At 40.5% G+C, this 14,566-nt stretch overlaps 1 protein-coding gene and 1 non-coding gene across 2 annotated transcripts; both read left to right on the top strand.

The window, feature by feature from the left end:
- The first annotated feature begins 1,870 nt into the window (after positions 1-1,870).
- On the top strand, positions 1,871-14,138 carry vtg3 (vitellogenin 3, phosvitinless). Its single transcript, XM_041934601.1, has 28 exons — positions 1,871-1,910; positions 2,414-2,434; positions 2,534-2,685; positions 3,693-3,944; positions 4,025-4,186; positions 4,281-4,429; positions 4,522-4,672; positions 5,016-5,173; positions 6,450-6,615; positions 6,708-6,833; positions 7,022-7,240; positions 7,690-7,907; positions 8,012-8,109; positions 8,191-8,315; positions 8,402-8,503; positions 8,593-8,712; positions 8,850-9,039; positions 9,132-9,219; positions 9,699-9,884; positions 10,496-10,634; positions 10,729-10,897; positions 11,722-11,831; positions 11,923-12,009; positions 12,326-12,532; positions 13,075-13,220; positions 13,438-13,576; positions 13,699-13,812; positions 14,024-14,138. The coding sequence occupies exons 1-27, from the start codon at positions 1,871-1,873 to the stop codon at positions 13,804-13,806; spliced, it is 3,828 nt and encodes a 1,275-aa protein (XP_041790535.1). The 3' UTR covers positions 13,807-13,812; positions 14,024-14,138.
- On the top strand, positions 10,057-10,139 carry trnal-uaa. Its single transcript has one exon. It is a non-coding gene; the product is annotated as a tRNA-Leu (tRNA).
- Positions 14,139-14,566: the final 428 nt, after the last annotated feature.

Genomic DNA, 14,566 nt, shown 5'->3' with positions numbered 1-14,566 from the left:
CGCAGCAAATATCACACAGTGGTTGAGCAATTACTAATTGATGTTTTTTCAAAAGTAATTATCTTTACATTTCTTGAATGAATGAATAGAAACAAAGCACGCACATCATACAATAATCATGTTATCAAAGTAGCATGTTAGCAGTATGTACTGAACATGTACTCATACTCAACTCTTCAATCCAGTCTCAGACTAATCCTATTTACTTTTTTTGGTTGTCTAAAAACATCTTTGTCTCTGTTTTCTTGCCTGTGCAGAGGCATGTTCATCTGCATGGATTTAGACCAAATTCTGACCAATAATTTGTGTGTGAAACATGAAGTTCAGTCCTTGCAGATGGTTTGGGTCTCCATTGTTGCTATTTGTTTTTTTTGTTTTTTTTTAACACAGTCAAGAACATGTGCATTGTTCTCAGCTCGGTGTCAAGTTGTTTTTCATCTTTTCTGAATCTTTTGACATTTATGAAAACAGACTAAAACACCGATCACGGCATGACCAATGGGGGAGGAAGTAATCAGATCCTTTACTGAAGAAAAGTACTAATACAACGCTTTAAAAATATTGTGTTTCAAGTAAAAGTCTTGCAATGAAAATGTTGCTTAAGTTAAGGTATGTAAGCATAATCAGGAAAAGTACTTGAAGTATTAAAAGTAAAAAGTACTAAATGCAGATAAAATTCATTCATTAAACTAATTGTTGAATCCACTGAGTTTAATTTATCAATGTACAAACGTCTTCATTTATAACGAAATCAGTAAGTAAAGCTGTCAGAAGAAAAGGGGGAAGTAAAAAAAGTACAATTATGTAAAGCTGTCTGAGATGTGTGGAATAGAAGCAGAGAGCAGCCTGAAACGAAGATTCAAGTAAAGTAGTGGAACCTCAAATTTGTACTTAAGTACAGCACTTGAGCAAATGTACCTAGTAACATCCCACCACTGGTCATGACTAAATCCAACTGATCTTCAAATGTATTCTTAACTCTTTTTTTCCTCTTTGTTTGTCTTAAAACAGTCAAACCTATCCAACTCTCTCCAGCCAGTTTCAGGACAATAATGCGATGTTGGAGCCCTCTACTGGCCGATACTGGCATGACGTGAAACAAAGCCTGGAAATGAAAGAGGCACGAAGGCTGAGACAATCCTTAACGTGCAATTACACAAGGGACTCCCGCATTGTGCAATCCCAACACAACCCTAAAAGACGGCAAGAATAAACACTTGGACTGATTGCCGCTTGATGTCGTCACCCTCAGACTGCACATACAAAGAGCGCCGTCCACGGGGCGCTTTGGGCTGAGACAGATTTGAAAATCAGCATGAAGAACAGCGATTCGCCACACTGTTTGACTTTGCTCTATCCGTGAGGAGAGCTTTGTGATGCCAGGGGACGGCGTGGAAATTTTGAGACCGGGAGCTGCGCTGATATTCAAGAAGTAAACCAGCCTGCATCTCCTCTTTCCCCCTTCACTCCACGTGGCTGCGTTCCACTGGGGGAATAAACATGGATCCCACTGGGTTCAGGCCTTCATTCAGCTGTGAAAAACTTGTTTACATCATTTTCTGAGTGATTAAAAATGAGGTTTTCACTTTGATATTCAAACAAAACAAGCCACGCTTTGAGTAAAAGGCCACAGCTGCTCATTTACTCCTCACACGATTGTACAGACAGTTATCTCTTCGCATGACATTAATCATGTCAGCCTGACAATGTCACAGATCAACACGGCTCGGACAGCATGTGTTTGCTTTTAACCAGTCAGTTCTCTCGACCAGACCTCTGTCCTGCTCACAAGGCTCAATGCAGCCAGTGTCCCCACACCGGTATATAAAGGACAGGCCTGAAAGGTTAGCTTCCACTTCTCCGTCTCACCATGCGGGGGCTCCTCCTCTGCTGCCTCGTGGCCCTGGCCAGTAAGTCCTCTTTCATTGTACTTCACCGTCCAGCCTGGTCATCCTTCAGCTGCAGTTTCAGAGCTTTCGCAAATGATCACAATCCTGAGGTTGATTCAATAATTCTTCATTTTTTTCTTTCTGGTGCATAATCAACAAGATTGACTAATACAAGTAATGTATTGATCTTTTTGCAGTTGATCAGTCATGAATAGTGATATTTAGAGGTGATCAGGTATCATTTATGCAGTAAGGTAAATTTTACTTCTACTTTTGTTGTTGTTCATGTGGGTGTTTATTTTTTGGTTTCATTCACACTCATGAAATTTGCTTTTCTAAGGTTATGGTTTTTTTTCTGTGATATGTTTTAGGAACATGTTGAGAATAAGTCTTTTCACTTTCACGCCATTTCTCTTGTATTAGAGTGTTTCCCAGGTCATAAATACAAGAAATCAAATGAAAAATGTTCTGCGACATTCACAAAACAGCGACACTGACACTGTCTTTGACTTTTATCCTTTCAGCATGTCAAAGTGTACATTATGGTGAGTCTTTTTATTGTCACCATTAAAGTTAAAATCATCTTTTTCTGGAACTTTTCCTAAACAAGTGAACTGCCATTTAATTTTGGAAACCTATTCCAGAGCTCAGCCTGAACCCCAAGAAAACCTACGAGTACAAATATGAGGGAGCGGTGAACTTTGGACTCGGCATGCCAAACCTTGCAGAGTCTGGTGTGAAAATGGTCTGCAAGGTCAAGATCGTTGGTGTGTCTGCACAAACATTCGTCCTTCAGGTAAGAGGGACAACAGAGGGGGATGCACACTTTCTCAGAATATCTTGTTCAAACATGTTACCAACACTTTACAATGGTAAGCTGTAATTAGCTCTTCTATGTCTGATTCATAAATCGAGTAAAGTAATTGGCAGTACGTGATTTGTCATTCATCATTTATTCATGTATCATAAATTTTTTGGAGGTTAATTTAATACACATCTGTTGAAAGGTTGTACAGGCTTATGACACCTCTGATCTGCCCCCAAGTAACGTTTTATGGTGTAAAATAATATTTTTTTTAATGAACCACCTGATAAGTTTCAACTTTTGAGATTCTTTAAGAAAGTGCTGAAAATCAGTTCAGAGAAGTTTGTTGGCAAAACAACAGTTGTGCAACACCGCGTGTCGTCTATAATGGACAAACAGTCATGCTCCAGTACTTTAACATCATCTTTCAGTCGTTAACAGATGCTGCATTCAAGCTTGGAAATATTGTAATTATCGTAAAGTAAGCTTTAACAATCCAGTAAAATAGTACAAACACCTGTTCCTTTATGTATTTGACAACTTTAGTTACTAGTTACTTTGCAGATTTTGTTTAATAATACATAATATAATCAATAAATACATCATGATGTCATATTACAGATTTGGATAAAACTTTACTGATCTCCACGGGGAAATTCACAAGCTAAACAGATAAACTGTATAAAGGAGTTAAACCATCTTTACCAGCTTCAGCATTAAAGTGATGAGCACATCAATGCATCAATAATTGTAATTCAGTAATAAATGTAAAATATTCTGAAATATGCCACTCTGCATACTGAGTATTATTACTTGTGGCACTTTTAGGATGCTATCCTAATACTTTTTTTTTTACTTGGGTAAAAATTTAAACACATGACTTTCACTTGTAACTGAGTATTTCTACAGTTCTGAGTGTTTCTTTTCACCTCTGCTGGTAAATGTGGTACATGAGCAATAAAATCTATTAATCATCTATATTCACCTGTGGTTCAAAGGTTTTAGATTTGGTCTTCGAGGAGTTCAATGGCTTCCCAGGGAAAAATGGCTTTAACGCCTCCCCAAAGCTCACCCAGCGGATTGCTGCCCAGCTTGTCAAACCCTTCATGTTCGACTATGCCAGCGGACATGTCAGTGACATTCGAGCCTCGGCTGAGATTACTGACACTGTTGTCAACATTGTGAGAGGCATCCTGGGTTTCTTCCAAGTCACTGTCAAGACCACACAGAGGGTCTATGAGCTGGAGGAGGTAAGTCGTGGCTGACAAATAAACTACCCTCTGCACCGTCTTCATTCATTCCAGCAGCAAAGTTTAATTTTCGTTTGTAGGCTGGCATCCATGGCAAGTGTCAGAGTAACTACGCTACTGAGGAAAACACGCAGACAAAGGACATGACCATCACTCAGGTTGTGGATGTCACCGGCTGCAGGGAGAAAGCAGCCATCTACAGGGGCATGGCTACAGCTGTGCTCGATAAAGTCTCCAAACAGGTCTGTTCATCTCGCTGCAGACGCATCTGATGCTACACTTACAAATTAAACAGACCAAAGTCAGTGCTATTTCTGTTTGTGTCCTCCAATCCAGAGAGGGGAATCTGTCATTTCAACAGTGAGATATGTTTACACAGTCAAACCAACAGCAGAGGGAGGTCTCATTACCAGGGCTCATGGCCTGGAGCGACAGCACTTCAGTCCCTTCAATGTGAAGGGTGGCAGTTTCAAGATGGAAGCGATGTAAGACAAGAAAATATCTGCACATTATGCCTGCTCACCCACACTGCTTGTCTGCAATACAAATCAGCTGCTTTAAATAACTCCTCCTGCAGGAAGGAAATGGTGCTGCTCGGTGTGAGTGACACAGCGAGAGCCGTCACGTTTGGGCCAATGGAAAGCAAGGGCAACCTTGTTTACAAGTTTGTCAATGCAGAGGTTAATATGCCCATTATGATGCAGAACCTGGACGATCCAGTACCAAAGGTAGTAATATATATATAGTATATATATGTGTGTGTGTGTGTAGCAGCAGAAGCAGTCTAAAAGATACAAAGGTAAATTAAAATAAACACAGAAATAGCAGTAAACAATTCAATGAAATCTAGTTTCCTTGATATCATGAGTCAAGTTATTTTCCTTTTCTAAAATCAACTAAAATGAAAAGCATTTTTACAGTAACTCGTATAAAGTGGACTAAATGTAAAGAAATCTTGTGCACTGAGGAGCTAATACTTGACTGACAAACACTAAGGCGTTCTATCTTTGAGGAAATGCCAAATGATCGGTTTGTTATCTTTAAAAGCTGAACTCTCTGTTCCTATTTCAGGCTGCTGAGTTGATCAAAAATCTGGCTGAAGCGAATAAATACCAGATTGACAGTGCGACTACTGAGGATACTATTAGGCTGTATCAGCTTCTGCGAGCGATGCCTTACGAAGGATTGGAAACTATGTGGAAGCAGTTTGCAGGAAATGAAGAGCACAGGTGAGTATGCGTGGTCATGTGCTGGAGGGATTATGAAACCACTGCTCAGGTTCATTGGTGGAGGTAACTAAGTACATTTACTCATTTAAATGTTGTGCTTTTGCACAATTCTGTTGTAGTCGTACTCGAGTATTTCCATTTTAAGATACTTTATACTGCTACTCCACTACATTTCAAAAGAGAAATATTTTACATTACAAGTTAGTTTTCAAAATTGTACACAGAAAGCATACAATGAGTTTATAAAATGATACAAGGGTTGAAGAGTCAGATTATAAAGTACGGTAGTTTGTAAAGTATATGCAGTAGCATTGCAATGATACGGACCGTTCTGTTGGCTAATGACCACTTTTTCTTTTGATACTTTAAGTACTTTTCACTGCTAATACTTTTATAGTTTGACTTAAGTGAAATTTTGAATGGAACAGAGGATCTAAATACACCTTCCACCACTGCTCATTTCTATCCAATTATGAATCATAAAGCAGAAAATGCTGGTGAAATGGGTTCAACCTGTGCTTTGAAATATTAAGAATATAATAGAAATTTCAGACATCACATGGAAATTATAAAAATCTATGAAAAGGACCATTTTTAGATATTTATATATGTGAACTACATTTAAAAAAAGGTATATTAGCTGCTACATCATGTTCTTAAGGGACCTTGAAAGTTACTTGGATTAGATCCATTTGAAGTTGCAATTTTTAGTTCAGGAAGTACTGTGAAGGTCATGCAGTACAGAGTAAAGTCATGTTACTGAGGTGGAGTGGTGCATGTGTGTGTAAGTGTTGACTCAAACGTGATCTTTCACTGACCTTGACCAGACTGCTTAAGTTGCATACCCACGAAGTTATTCATTCAAGAGCTGTTAGTACATTTATTCAGTGTGTAACACTGCAGTCAGCTTTCAAAGACAAACTCCTTCACAGAGATCCTTTAACCAACCTTTTCATTATTGCATTTTAAGATGGTGAACAAAATCGTCCGAGGCCATCTCTCAAATCTGATAGTGATCCACTCAGCTGAATAGCTAATTGAAGAGTATCCTCCCACATAGTTCAGGAAGGATTTATCATCATGTGAGTCATGATGACAGGAAGGTGAAAGACTGCTTTCCTTGCTCATTAAGATTAAGGCAGTCACTGACACCTGTACAAGTGCAATTAAAGGTGACATCTGAACTTGTCCGTCACATTTTTATCTTTGAATTTTGCTCTCCTAAATCATTTGAAGGATAATCCTTATCTTGCCCGATGTATTCATCCTCTCTTAGACGGTGGTTTTTGGACGTGATTGCTGAGGTCAACGATGCCAGGATCCTGAAGTTCTTGGAAACTAGGTTCCAGGCTGGAGATGTGTCTGTGACAGAAGCTCTGGAAACCCTTGTGCTGTCGATTAACCACCTCCAGGCTATCCCTGAGCTGGTCGAGATGGCTAAAGTGAGTCAATGGTACAGATGGAGACGCTGTTTGCACATTCAGGAATGATTCTCTCCGGATCGTGTCAAAAAGTCTCTGTGTCTCTTTCACAGATGTTCCTGAACATGCCCTTTAGTAAATCCAATATCTATCTGTGGCATACTGTGGTGCTTTCCTATGGCTCTCTGGTGAACAAGCACTGTGCATATTACACACCTTGTCCAGTGAATGCTGTTCAGGTAATAAAATAGAGGAATAACTTGCTTTTCTTTGATAAATGTTTGAGATTACTTGCAGAAATATGCAAGGTAAGTTCATTCGGTGTGTGGTGAGAACTTGAGTGAGGCTGCGTCTGTATGTAAAATTGTAATGTAGGCAACAAGCATTTGTAAAAACTGACTGCAGATCTGTTTGACATCTGTACTAGCCCCTGCTGGACATGGCCTTGCAAAGTCTGAGGAATGGCAACGAGGCTGACATGGTCATTGTTCTCAAAGCTCTGGGGAACGCAGGTCACCCAGGCAGCATTAAAACCATCATGCGCTTCCTCCCCGGCGTTGCTGCCACCCCTGTGGATCTACCACCTCGTGTGCTGAGTGCTGCTGTGCAGTCTATGAGACTCATAGCTGCCAGAGACCCTCACAGTGTAAGAAATCTACCATGTAGGACACGCAGGAATGAAAAAAGACAGCTATATGCTAGATTTTTATATATAAAAGGTTCATGGTAATTGCATACTCCGTGTTTTATAGTGAAGCTGAAAATGAAGTGTCTTGATAAGGTCAAATTCTGAGTAACAATGCATTCACACACAGCAAAGGGCTATTCTAATGCTGCAAAGCGTATTTCATTTTCTTCACTGCATCAGGTGAGAATCATTTTCAGCAGTCATGTAAAAAACCATTCATGCTCCTGTAAAGTTCTGCATAATCTTCTCTTTATGTCCACAACATTTACTGTAATCTGCCTTTCACAGTTCAACGCTGGTTCAGTAAATAATTGATGTGTTGGAACAGAGTGGAAATTCCCTCAGCACTTGGTGGTTAAAAGTGCGATCTTCGTGATCTCTTAATCATTATAATACTTCTGTTGCAGGTCCAAGACATCACCATGAGTCTGTTCCTGCAAAAGAACCTTCCCACTGAGATACGCATGCTGGCCTTCATGATCCTGTTTGACACGAAGCCACCAATGGCTCTGGTGTCCACAGTGACTGCTCATCTCCAGGAGGAGAAAGACCTTCATGTTGTTAGTTTTGCATATTCCTACTTGAGAGGCCTTGCCAGATCCAGCACACCAGACAACCACTTCCTGTGAGCAAAACAACGCAGTTCTGATCACTTGGGTGTTGTTTGTGTCACATATCTTCCACTATGCTCCAGCTTTCAACTTTCCTTTGCTGTGTTCACGACAATAGCTCGACTGCCTGCAACGTAGCTGTGAAAATCCTGGCTCCCAGGTTTGGTCGTCTCAGCTATCGCTACAGCAAAGCAATGCGCATGGACTGGTTTAATGGTATGTTCAAATACACGTTCTTGGATTCCTGAATTTCTCTGAAACTGTTTTTTTGAAAATATGCTATTTTCCCCCATGCAGACGATTTCCTAATTGGTACAGCCACAGAAGTCTTCATGCTAAGAAGCGCAACAAACATCTTTCCCACTGAAATCATGATGAAAGGGAAATTTTTTTTCATCGGTAGAATTCTGCAGCTGCTGGAGGTACAGGGTGATACATTAGCATTGAAACATCATCGAAGATAAACATGCTTGAGTAGTAATCATCTTCTTTTCTTTTCATGCTGAAGTTGGGCGTCCGTGCTGAAGGTATTAAGGAGCTGTTTGGCACCAGCATCCCTGGTTTTAAAGGAGATCTTAGTTTTAGTGACTTTCAGGCCGTTTTCAATGTGGTGAGTATATAACTGAGACTTTGAGGCAGTCTGTACTGTCAATTTTCAGCTTGTTTGTTAGGGTGACCATTGTGCTATGTGGTTTTCAGCTTCAAAACTGGGAAATTCTGCCCAACGATAAGCCTGTCCTTTCTGCCTATTCACGCGCCTCTGGACAAGAGTGGTTCTTTGCTGATATTGACAAACAGTTCATCCACAACATCATCAGGGTGAGAGAAGAACTGAACAAAGAAAGCACACTGAGAATGATTCATTTACGCCCAAGCTAGTTCAGTCAACAAAAAGGAGCATATTTTCAGGCAGTGTACAAAGCCCGTTGCATGTTGTCTTCTGATCCTTCCTGCAGGCTGTCAGTCCGTCTGCAGGGAAGGAAAGCCCGCTGTGGGCTGTGATTGAGAATTTGAAGACAGGAGTATCATGGCATCGGACGAAGCCATTCTTGATCTTTGAGGTTCGCTACTTCCAAGCTACCACGCTGGGTCTCCCACTGGAGATAAGCAAATATTATGAAAGTGTAAATGGGATCACTGTTAATGGTAAGGAGTCAAATTAAATTAGTACTGATTAATTACTAAAACAATTTATTTTGTTTGATGACTTACTGAAGTCATTTTTTTTTCTCATGTAGCCAAAGCGGCAGTAAATCCACCACTGACTGAAAGTCTTGGACAACTGTTTACTTCTGAAATCTCACTGGACACTGATGGTTTTATCGGGTAAAATATTTAATATTCTTTTAATTTACAGAAGATAGTCTACCAGCATGTTTAGCAAGCAAACCATGATATTTGCTTTTTTACACTACAACCACATTTCCAAAAAAAGTTGTGACACTGTGACACTGACAACCTCGCTCCATCCTCGCTTGTGAACAAGTCTTTCCTGGATGCTCCTTTCATACCCATCATGATACTATCACCTGTTACCAATCAACCTGTTTACCTGTGGAATGATCCAAACAGGTGTTTTTGGAGCATTCCACATCTTTCCTTTTGTTGCTCCTGTCCTAACTTGCATCAAATTCATGTATTTACAAAAAACGTTGATGAAGAGGATGAGTGATAATGTCTTCACTTGAGTATATGAAAAAAGGATGAGGGAATTATCATGTTCTCTTTGGTTTTTTTTGAATCAGTGTTGTAATTACATTCATACTGTGGAGCTACAACTGCTGAATTAGCCTCCTCTTTTTTAGTTTCACAAAGGACTTCTGGGTTTTCTACGGGATCAACACAGAGCTTTTCCAGTGTGCTTCTGAGTTTAAGAGCAAAATGCCTCTTGCCATCCCGTGGAAGTTTGCTGCCAAGATCAACGTCAGAGAAAAGAAGTTCGAACTCGAATTCCCTCCAGTCAAAAAAGAGTTGGAACTCTTTGCTGTCAGGTACGTTTAAGGCATGTTGGAAAGAACTCACGACAAACACGACTCTTGTTTTTGACAATTCTGACTGAATTCACAAATTCCAAAAAGCCGTTCTTTGTAGGGATTCACAGGTTCATACTCAGAACATCACGTTTCCTCCATGGTGTGGCAAACAGGATGGCGACATCAATGTACCAGGATGGCCGAGTGGTTAAGGCGTTGGACTTAAGATCCAATGGGCAAATGCCCACGTGGGTTCGAACCCCACTCCTGGTATTTGGGCTTCATTAGCTGGCTGATGTGCCCTTGAGCAAGGCACTTAACCCCCCCACTTAACTTCAGCATCCTGGATCAATAATAATAAAAAGAAAACAGGCCTGCCCTGCATCAAACATTGACATACATCAAGAGTTAGCTTCGCTGCAAGTTAGCATATTATATATTGCAACTCAACACACTGAAAAGGTCGATTAATGGTTCATCATGCACTTCACTAAAGACTGAAAATCGTGTCCTTACCTATTTATTGACTCAAGAAAATGATACCGAACTCAATTCTGACACTATGACATGTTAGTAATGCTGTCAATGTGCGAAGTCTAAGAATTCTTCCTTTCCTTTCCAACCAACAGTTCCAATGTGTACGCAGTCACCAGGAACATCGCAGAGCCAGCTTTGGCTAAAATGACTCCAATAATACCCAATGCTATCGACTCCAATGATGAAGTCGTCCATGTGAACCCCGCAGTTGTGAGGCCTGAGTCCGATCAGGTGCAGTCTACACCTTTTAGAGACTGCTGTTAAGGGTTAAGCTAATTACAATTTACAGGTGTCTAATATCTTTGTGACTTTTCCAATCCTGCAGTTCCAGATGCCAAACACCTGGCATCCAAGAGCCAAAATGTGCGCTGAGAGTAACATTTATGGAGCAGGTATCTGTGTGGAATCTGAGTTGAGGAGAGAGTATTACCATGAGGAGTACCCCCTGTACTATTTCCTGGGATACACTGATGTGGCACTCAAACTAGTTCCAGGTACACAGAAGTCCAACACATTACATCCTACGGTTCTGTGTGTGTCACATGCTTACATATGGCCTCAAGAATGTCACAACTGATATTGAACAGCAGTTCAAACAGACAACTTACATGAGTTTTGATGTCTGCACTCAGAAAAACCTGTAACTTTATTACCCAGTTTGCAAACGTTGCTGCTATAGTTGCTGCTGCCAGCAGCATTTACAGCGTTTTATCAGCGGGCCAACACCGACAGTCCACTCATGCTGCTTCAGGTGGCATTTGTCAAGGAAATAACTGTCTTCGCTCCATGGATACCTCTGCTGCTGCTGCATTTTACAATTTTGACATGATGACTCATAATATTGAACTGTTGGTTATGAACAGTCAATGCAAGGCTTAGCCCCTAAAGTTGGATTGCTGACTTGGGTTATTTTCAGCATGAACTTCTGCTGACTGCATGAAGTCCTGTTGGTTAGTATATTCTGACCTGACCTACTGCCATAAAATACAGTATGAAAACAGAAATGCAGTTTTACCTCATCAAAGTTATGCTGCTGCTGTAATTCCTCTTGACTTAACACCAGGCTGACAAGCAGTGTGTTATTGCCCTCACTGTTTGAACGTTTCAAATCCGTTGCACCGTAACCACCCAACAGTGATATCAGTGTACTGACACACCTTGAACACACTCTTACACACTGCAGCAAGTTAAACCACTGAAAGTCAGCAAAAACAAGACTTCCAGGGAGTGTTAAGTTACTCTTTATCAAAGGAAAAATAATTTTATGATGGACTAGGACAAGTTTTTTTTGTTAATGTAGCCTGTGCACTTTCATTAGCACAGGCAATCAAAGCTGTTGACAAAATCCACTTTGAGGTTAATGCCGGCCCGAGCAGACATCCAATGGGCACCCACCAACTGCTTGAGACTCTGAGGAGGCTTTCCAAGGTATTTGGCTCCCCTTGCAATGTTATTATCTCTGCAGCTGCTCTGATGTTTTATCCATTCAAATTCTCCTGTTCCTTAATTGTGTTTACAGGAAGCCACCCAGCGAGCACGTCTGTCCTCTGATTCAGCCTCAAGTGTCAGAGGATCTCATCACAGCCATCATGACAGTGTAATGGAAGTATGTTAAATGTGCTCTATAGGAAGCAACCTAAAATATGTTTCATTACACAATATAGGCAGTTTGCACTGAGCAATGTCTTCGTGTAAAATGATTTAGCTGTGCTTATGATTCATTTTCCCACCACCCCTACATAAAAGTGATCCATTTGAATAATGCAGCTATTTGTTTCCATAAAACAATCCATACAAAGTGATGCCCATCTGACAGAGACAGTGTTTTATTTAGCTTTTTCCCTCACTTGACAAAAAGTCCACACTTGACATGGACATGGTGCACACAAGCCTTATGGACTGCTTTCCATCTCATCCATCAGGCGCTGGGCTCAACACCTGAAGCTGTGTTCAATATCAAAGCCTTTGCCATGAGTGGCAACCAGAAGCCCGAGGGTTACGATGCAGGAATCTACTACACGCCCGAGGCGAATATTCAGAACGCCCAACTGATTGTGTCTCAGGTTGGAGAAGACACCAACTGGAAGATGTGCGTCGACACCATTGTGACTGCCCATGCTGAGGCAAAGGTACATATAAAACGCACAGGAAGGGCATTTATCTGTTTTCAAAAACCCCCAAAAACAAATTGAACATAACCTGCTCAGCACCAAATGGCAGAAGGGCACAGCTAGTGACTAGCCAGTGAAAACAGCGGAGCATTAAGCAGCTAAGGAGTCACATATTTCCCTCAGGAGCTGGTAGAGAAAAAAAGCAGCGCTGAAAGTAGAGCGAATACTGTAATTGCAACTTTGCAAACAAATTTACTCAAATATCAGCTTAAAATATGATATGTCCTTCATTGTTCAGAAATTTAAAATGTATAATGTAAACAGGTGGGAAAGTAGACTGCTCAAGAATGTTTTGAGAATGTTGGCACCTGATAAAGTTGAGCTCTATTAATCAGTTTAAATACACTGTCTACTAATACACTGTATGATGGTCAAAGTACATTAAAACTAATTTGTACGGTCTGTTTAAGGCATTTTATTATATTTCATATTACATATCAAGGCCAAGGCTTTTGTTTGTAAAGACTCCTTTCATGATTGATTTCTTGTGTTTGCTTTAGGCACACATTAGATGGGGAGCTGAATGTCAGTCCTATGAAATGTCAATGAGAGGAGCAACTTCACATCTGCCTGGCTCCAAGCCAACAATCAAGGCCAAAGTACACTGGACCAGCATCCCTGAAACCATGGCAGACATGGGCAGAAGGTGAGCCTCAGTTGAAAAAAGATGCAGTTTCTACCGAGGAAGATAAAATGTGGCGAGGAAGAGGAAAGCGAGCTGAAGAAGAAAGCTGAAGATGATTTTGATTCACGTTTTTGAGGCAGCTAGCTTTGCCTTACAGAGCATGCCGGAAGCGCTTTCTTTTTTACGATTATGACACGTACTGGCAGGTGTTGTAAAAGAATCTTTTTACCTTTCCCAGAATTGAAAGCTACGTCCCGGGCATGGCTTTAGTTCTCGGTTTCTCCCAGCAGCATGAGAGAAATGCCAAGCAGGAGGTTTCTGCATCGGTTGTTGCCGCCTCAGCAGACAGCGTCGATGTGAAGATAAAATTCCCAGAGGTATTGGAGGAAACATTAACTATGTTTTTTTATGCAAAAATCCTTAAATCCTTGCATTGTATGCAACTAATGTTGACTGCCGTATTTACATGGATGTGTCATTTCCTCTGTCTTGTCATTAGTATACAGTCTACCGCCAGGCTATTCCAGTTCCACTGCCACCCGCCAGTTTTCCAGAGTTTCAACACGACATGAGAAACACAACTTTAGACAGCTTTGGAAGAGCATAAAAACACGTAAGCTACATAAACCAGTTTGATTAAGCTTAAATGAATGTTCATACTAATTTTCTGTGTCTTTTTGAATATTGTGCAATTTTGTGTGTGTGTGTGTGTGTGTGTGGCACAGGATTGTTTTGACAGATTTCTATGCAAAGCAGATGAGCAAAAAACAAGCAAAGAGCTGTGCCATTTTCGCTTGCTTTATAAAATATGTTTTGTGCTGCAGAAAGGCAACACAGCCCAGATGGGAGCCAGATGCCTCTTTTCAAAGTGATAACACTGCCACCAAAATCCCACCACCATGATGAAAGTGAGGATCATAAAAGATGCATCAGTAATCCGTCAGATGTCACCCGTTTGGAAATAACCTGTAAAGGTCCTGATTTATTCATTTGAAAGCGTGTTAATATTTGAACATCCTCTTTTGATGAAACATCGTGTAAATTTATGCTTATGTTCTAAAATATTGTATCTTCATAATACGGGGTGTGCCAAAAACTGTTTCAGCAAGTTCTGTTTTTTTGTTCTGATTCTGTCTGCATATATCCTTTGTTCATCCAAACATCATGTCAAATCTGTGTAGCCCATGATAACAATGCAGGGCAGCCTGTTTTTTTCCTTACTTCCGCACAACAATATTAAACAAATCTCTACCAAGCTCAGTTTCTGCTTATTAATGCACAAAGAAATATTAAGAAGTAGCTGGTTATAATTTACAACTAAATTATTGACACACTACATCACACTAACTGAGGTATAGTCTGAGCTC

The sequence above is a fragment of the Chelmon rostratus genome, chromosome 4, assembly GCF_017976325.1.
Source record: "Chelmon rostratus isolate fCheRos1 chromosome 4, fCheRos1.pri, whole genome shotgun sequence".
Taxonomy (NCBI): Eukaryota; Metazoa; Chordata; class Actinopteri; order Chaetodontiformes; family Chaetodontidae; genus Chelmon; species Chelmon rostratus.
This window is presented reverse-complemented; position numbering and strand designations above follow the sequence as displayed.

Coding starts and splice junctions, on each gene's coding strand:
- vtg3 (XM_041934601.1), top strand. CDS start 1,871: ATGCGGGGGCTCCTCCTCTGCTGCCTCGTGGCCCTGGCCA. Junction 8,504..8,592: donor TTCAGGCCGTTTTCAATGTG/GTGAGTATATAA, acceptor TGTGGTTTTCAG/CTTCAAAACTGGGAAATTCT. Junction 12,533..13,074: donor CTGCCCATGCTGAGGCAAAG/GTACATATAAAA, acceptor TGTTTGCTTTAG/GCACACATTAGATGGGGAGC.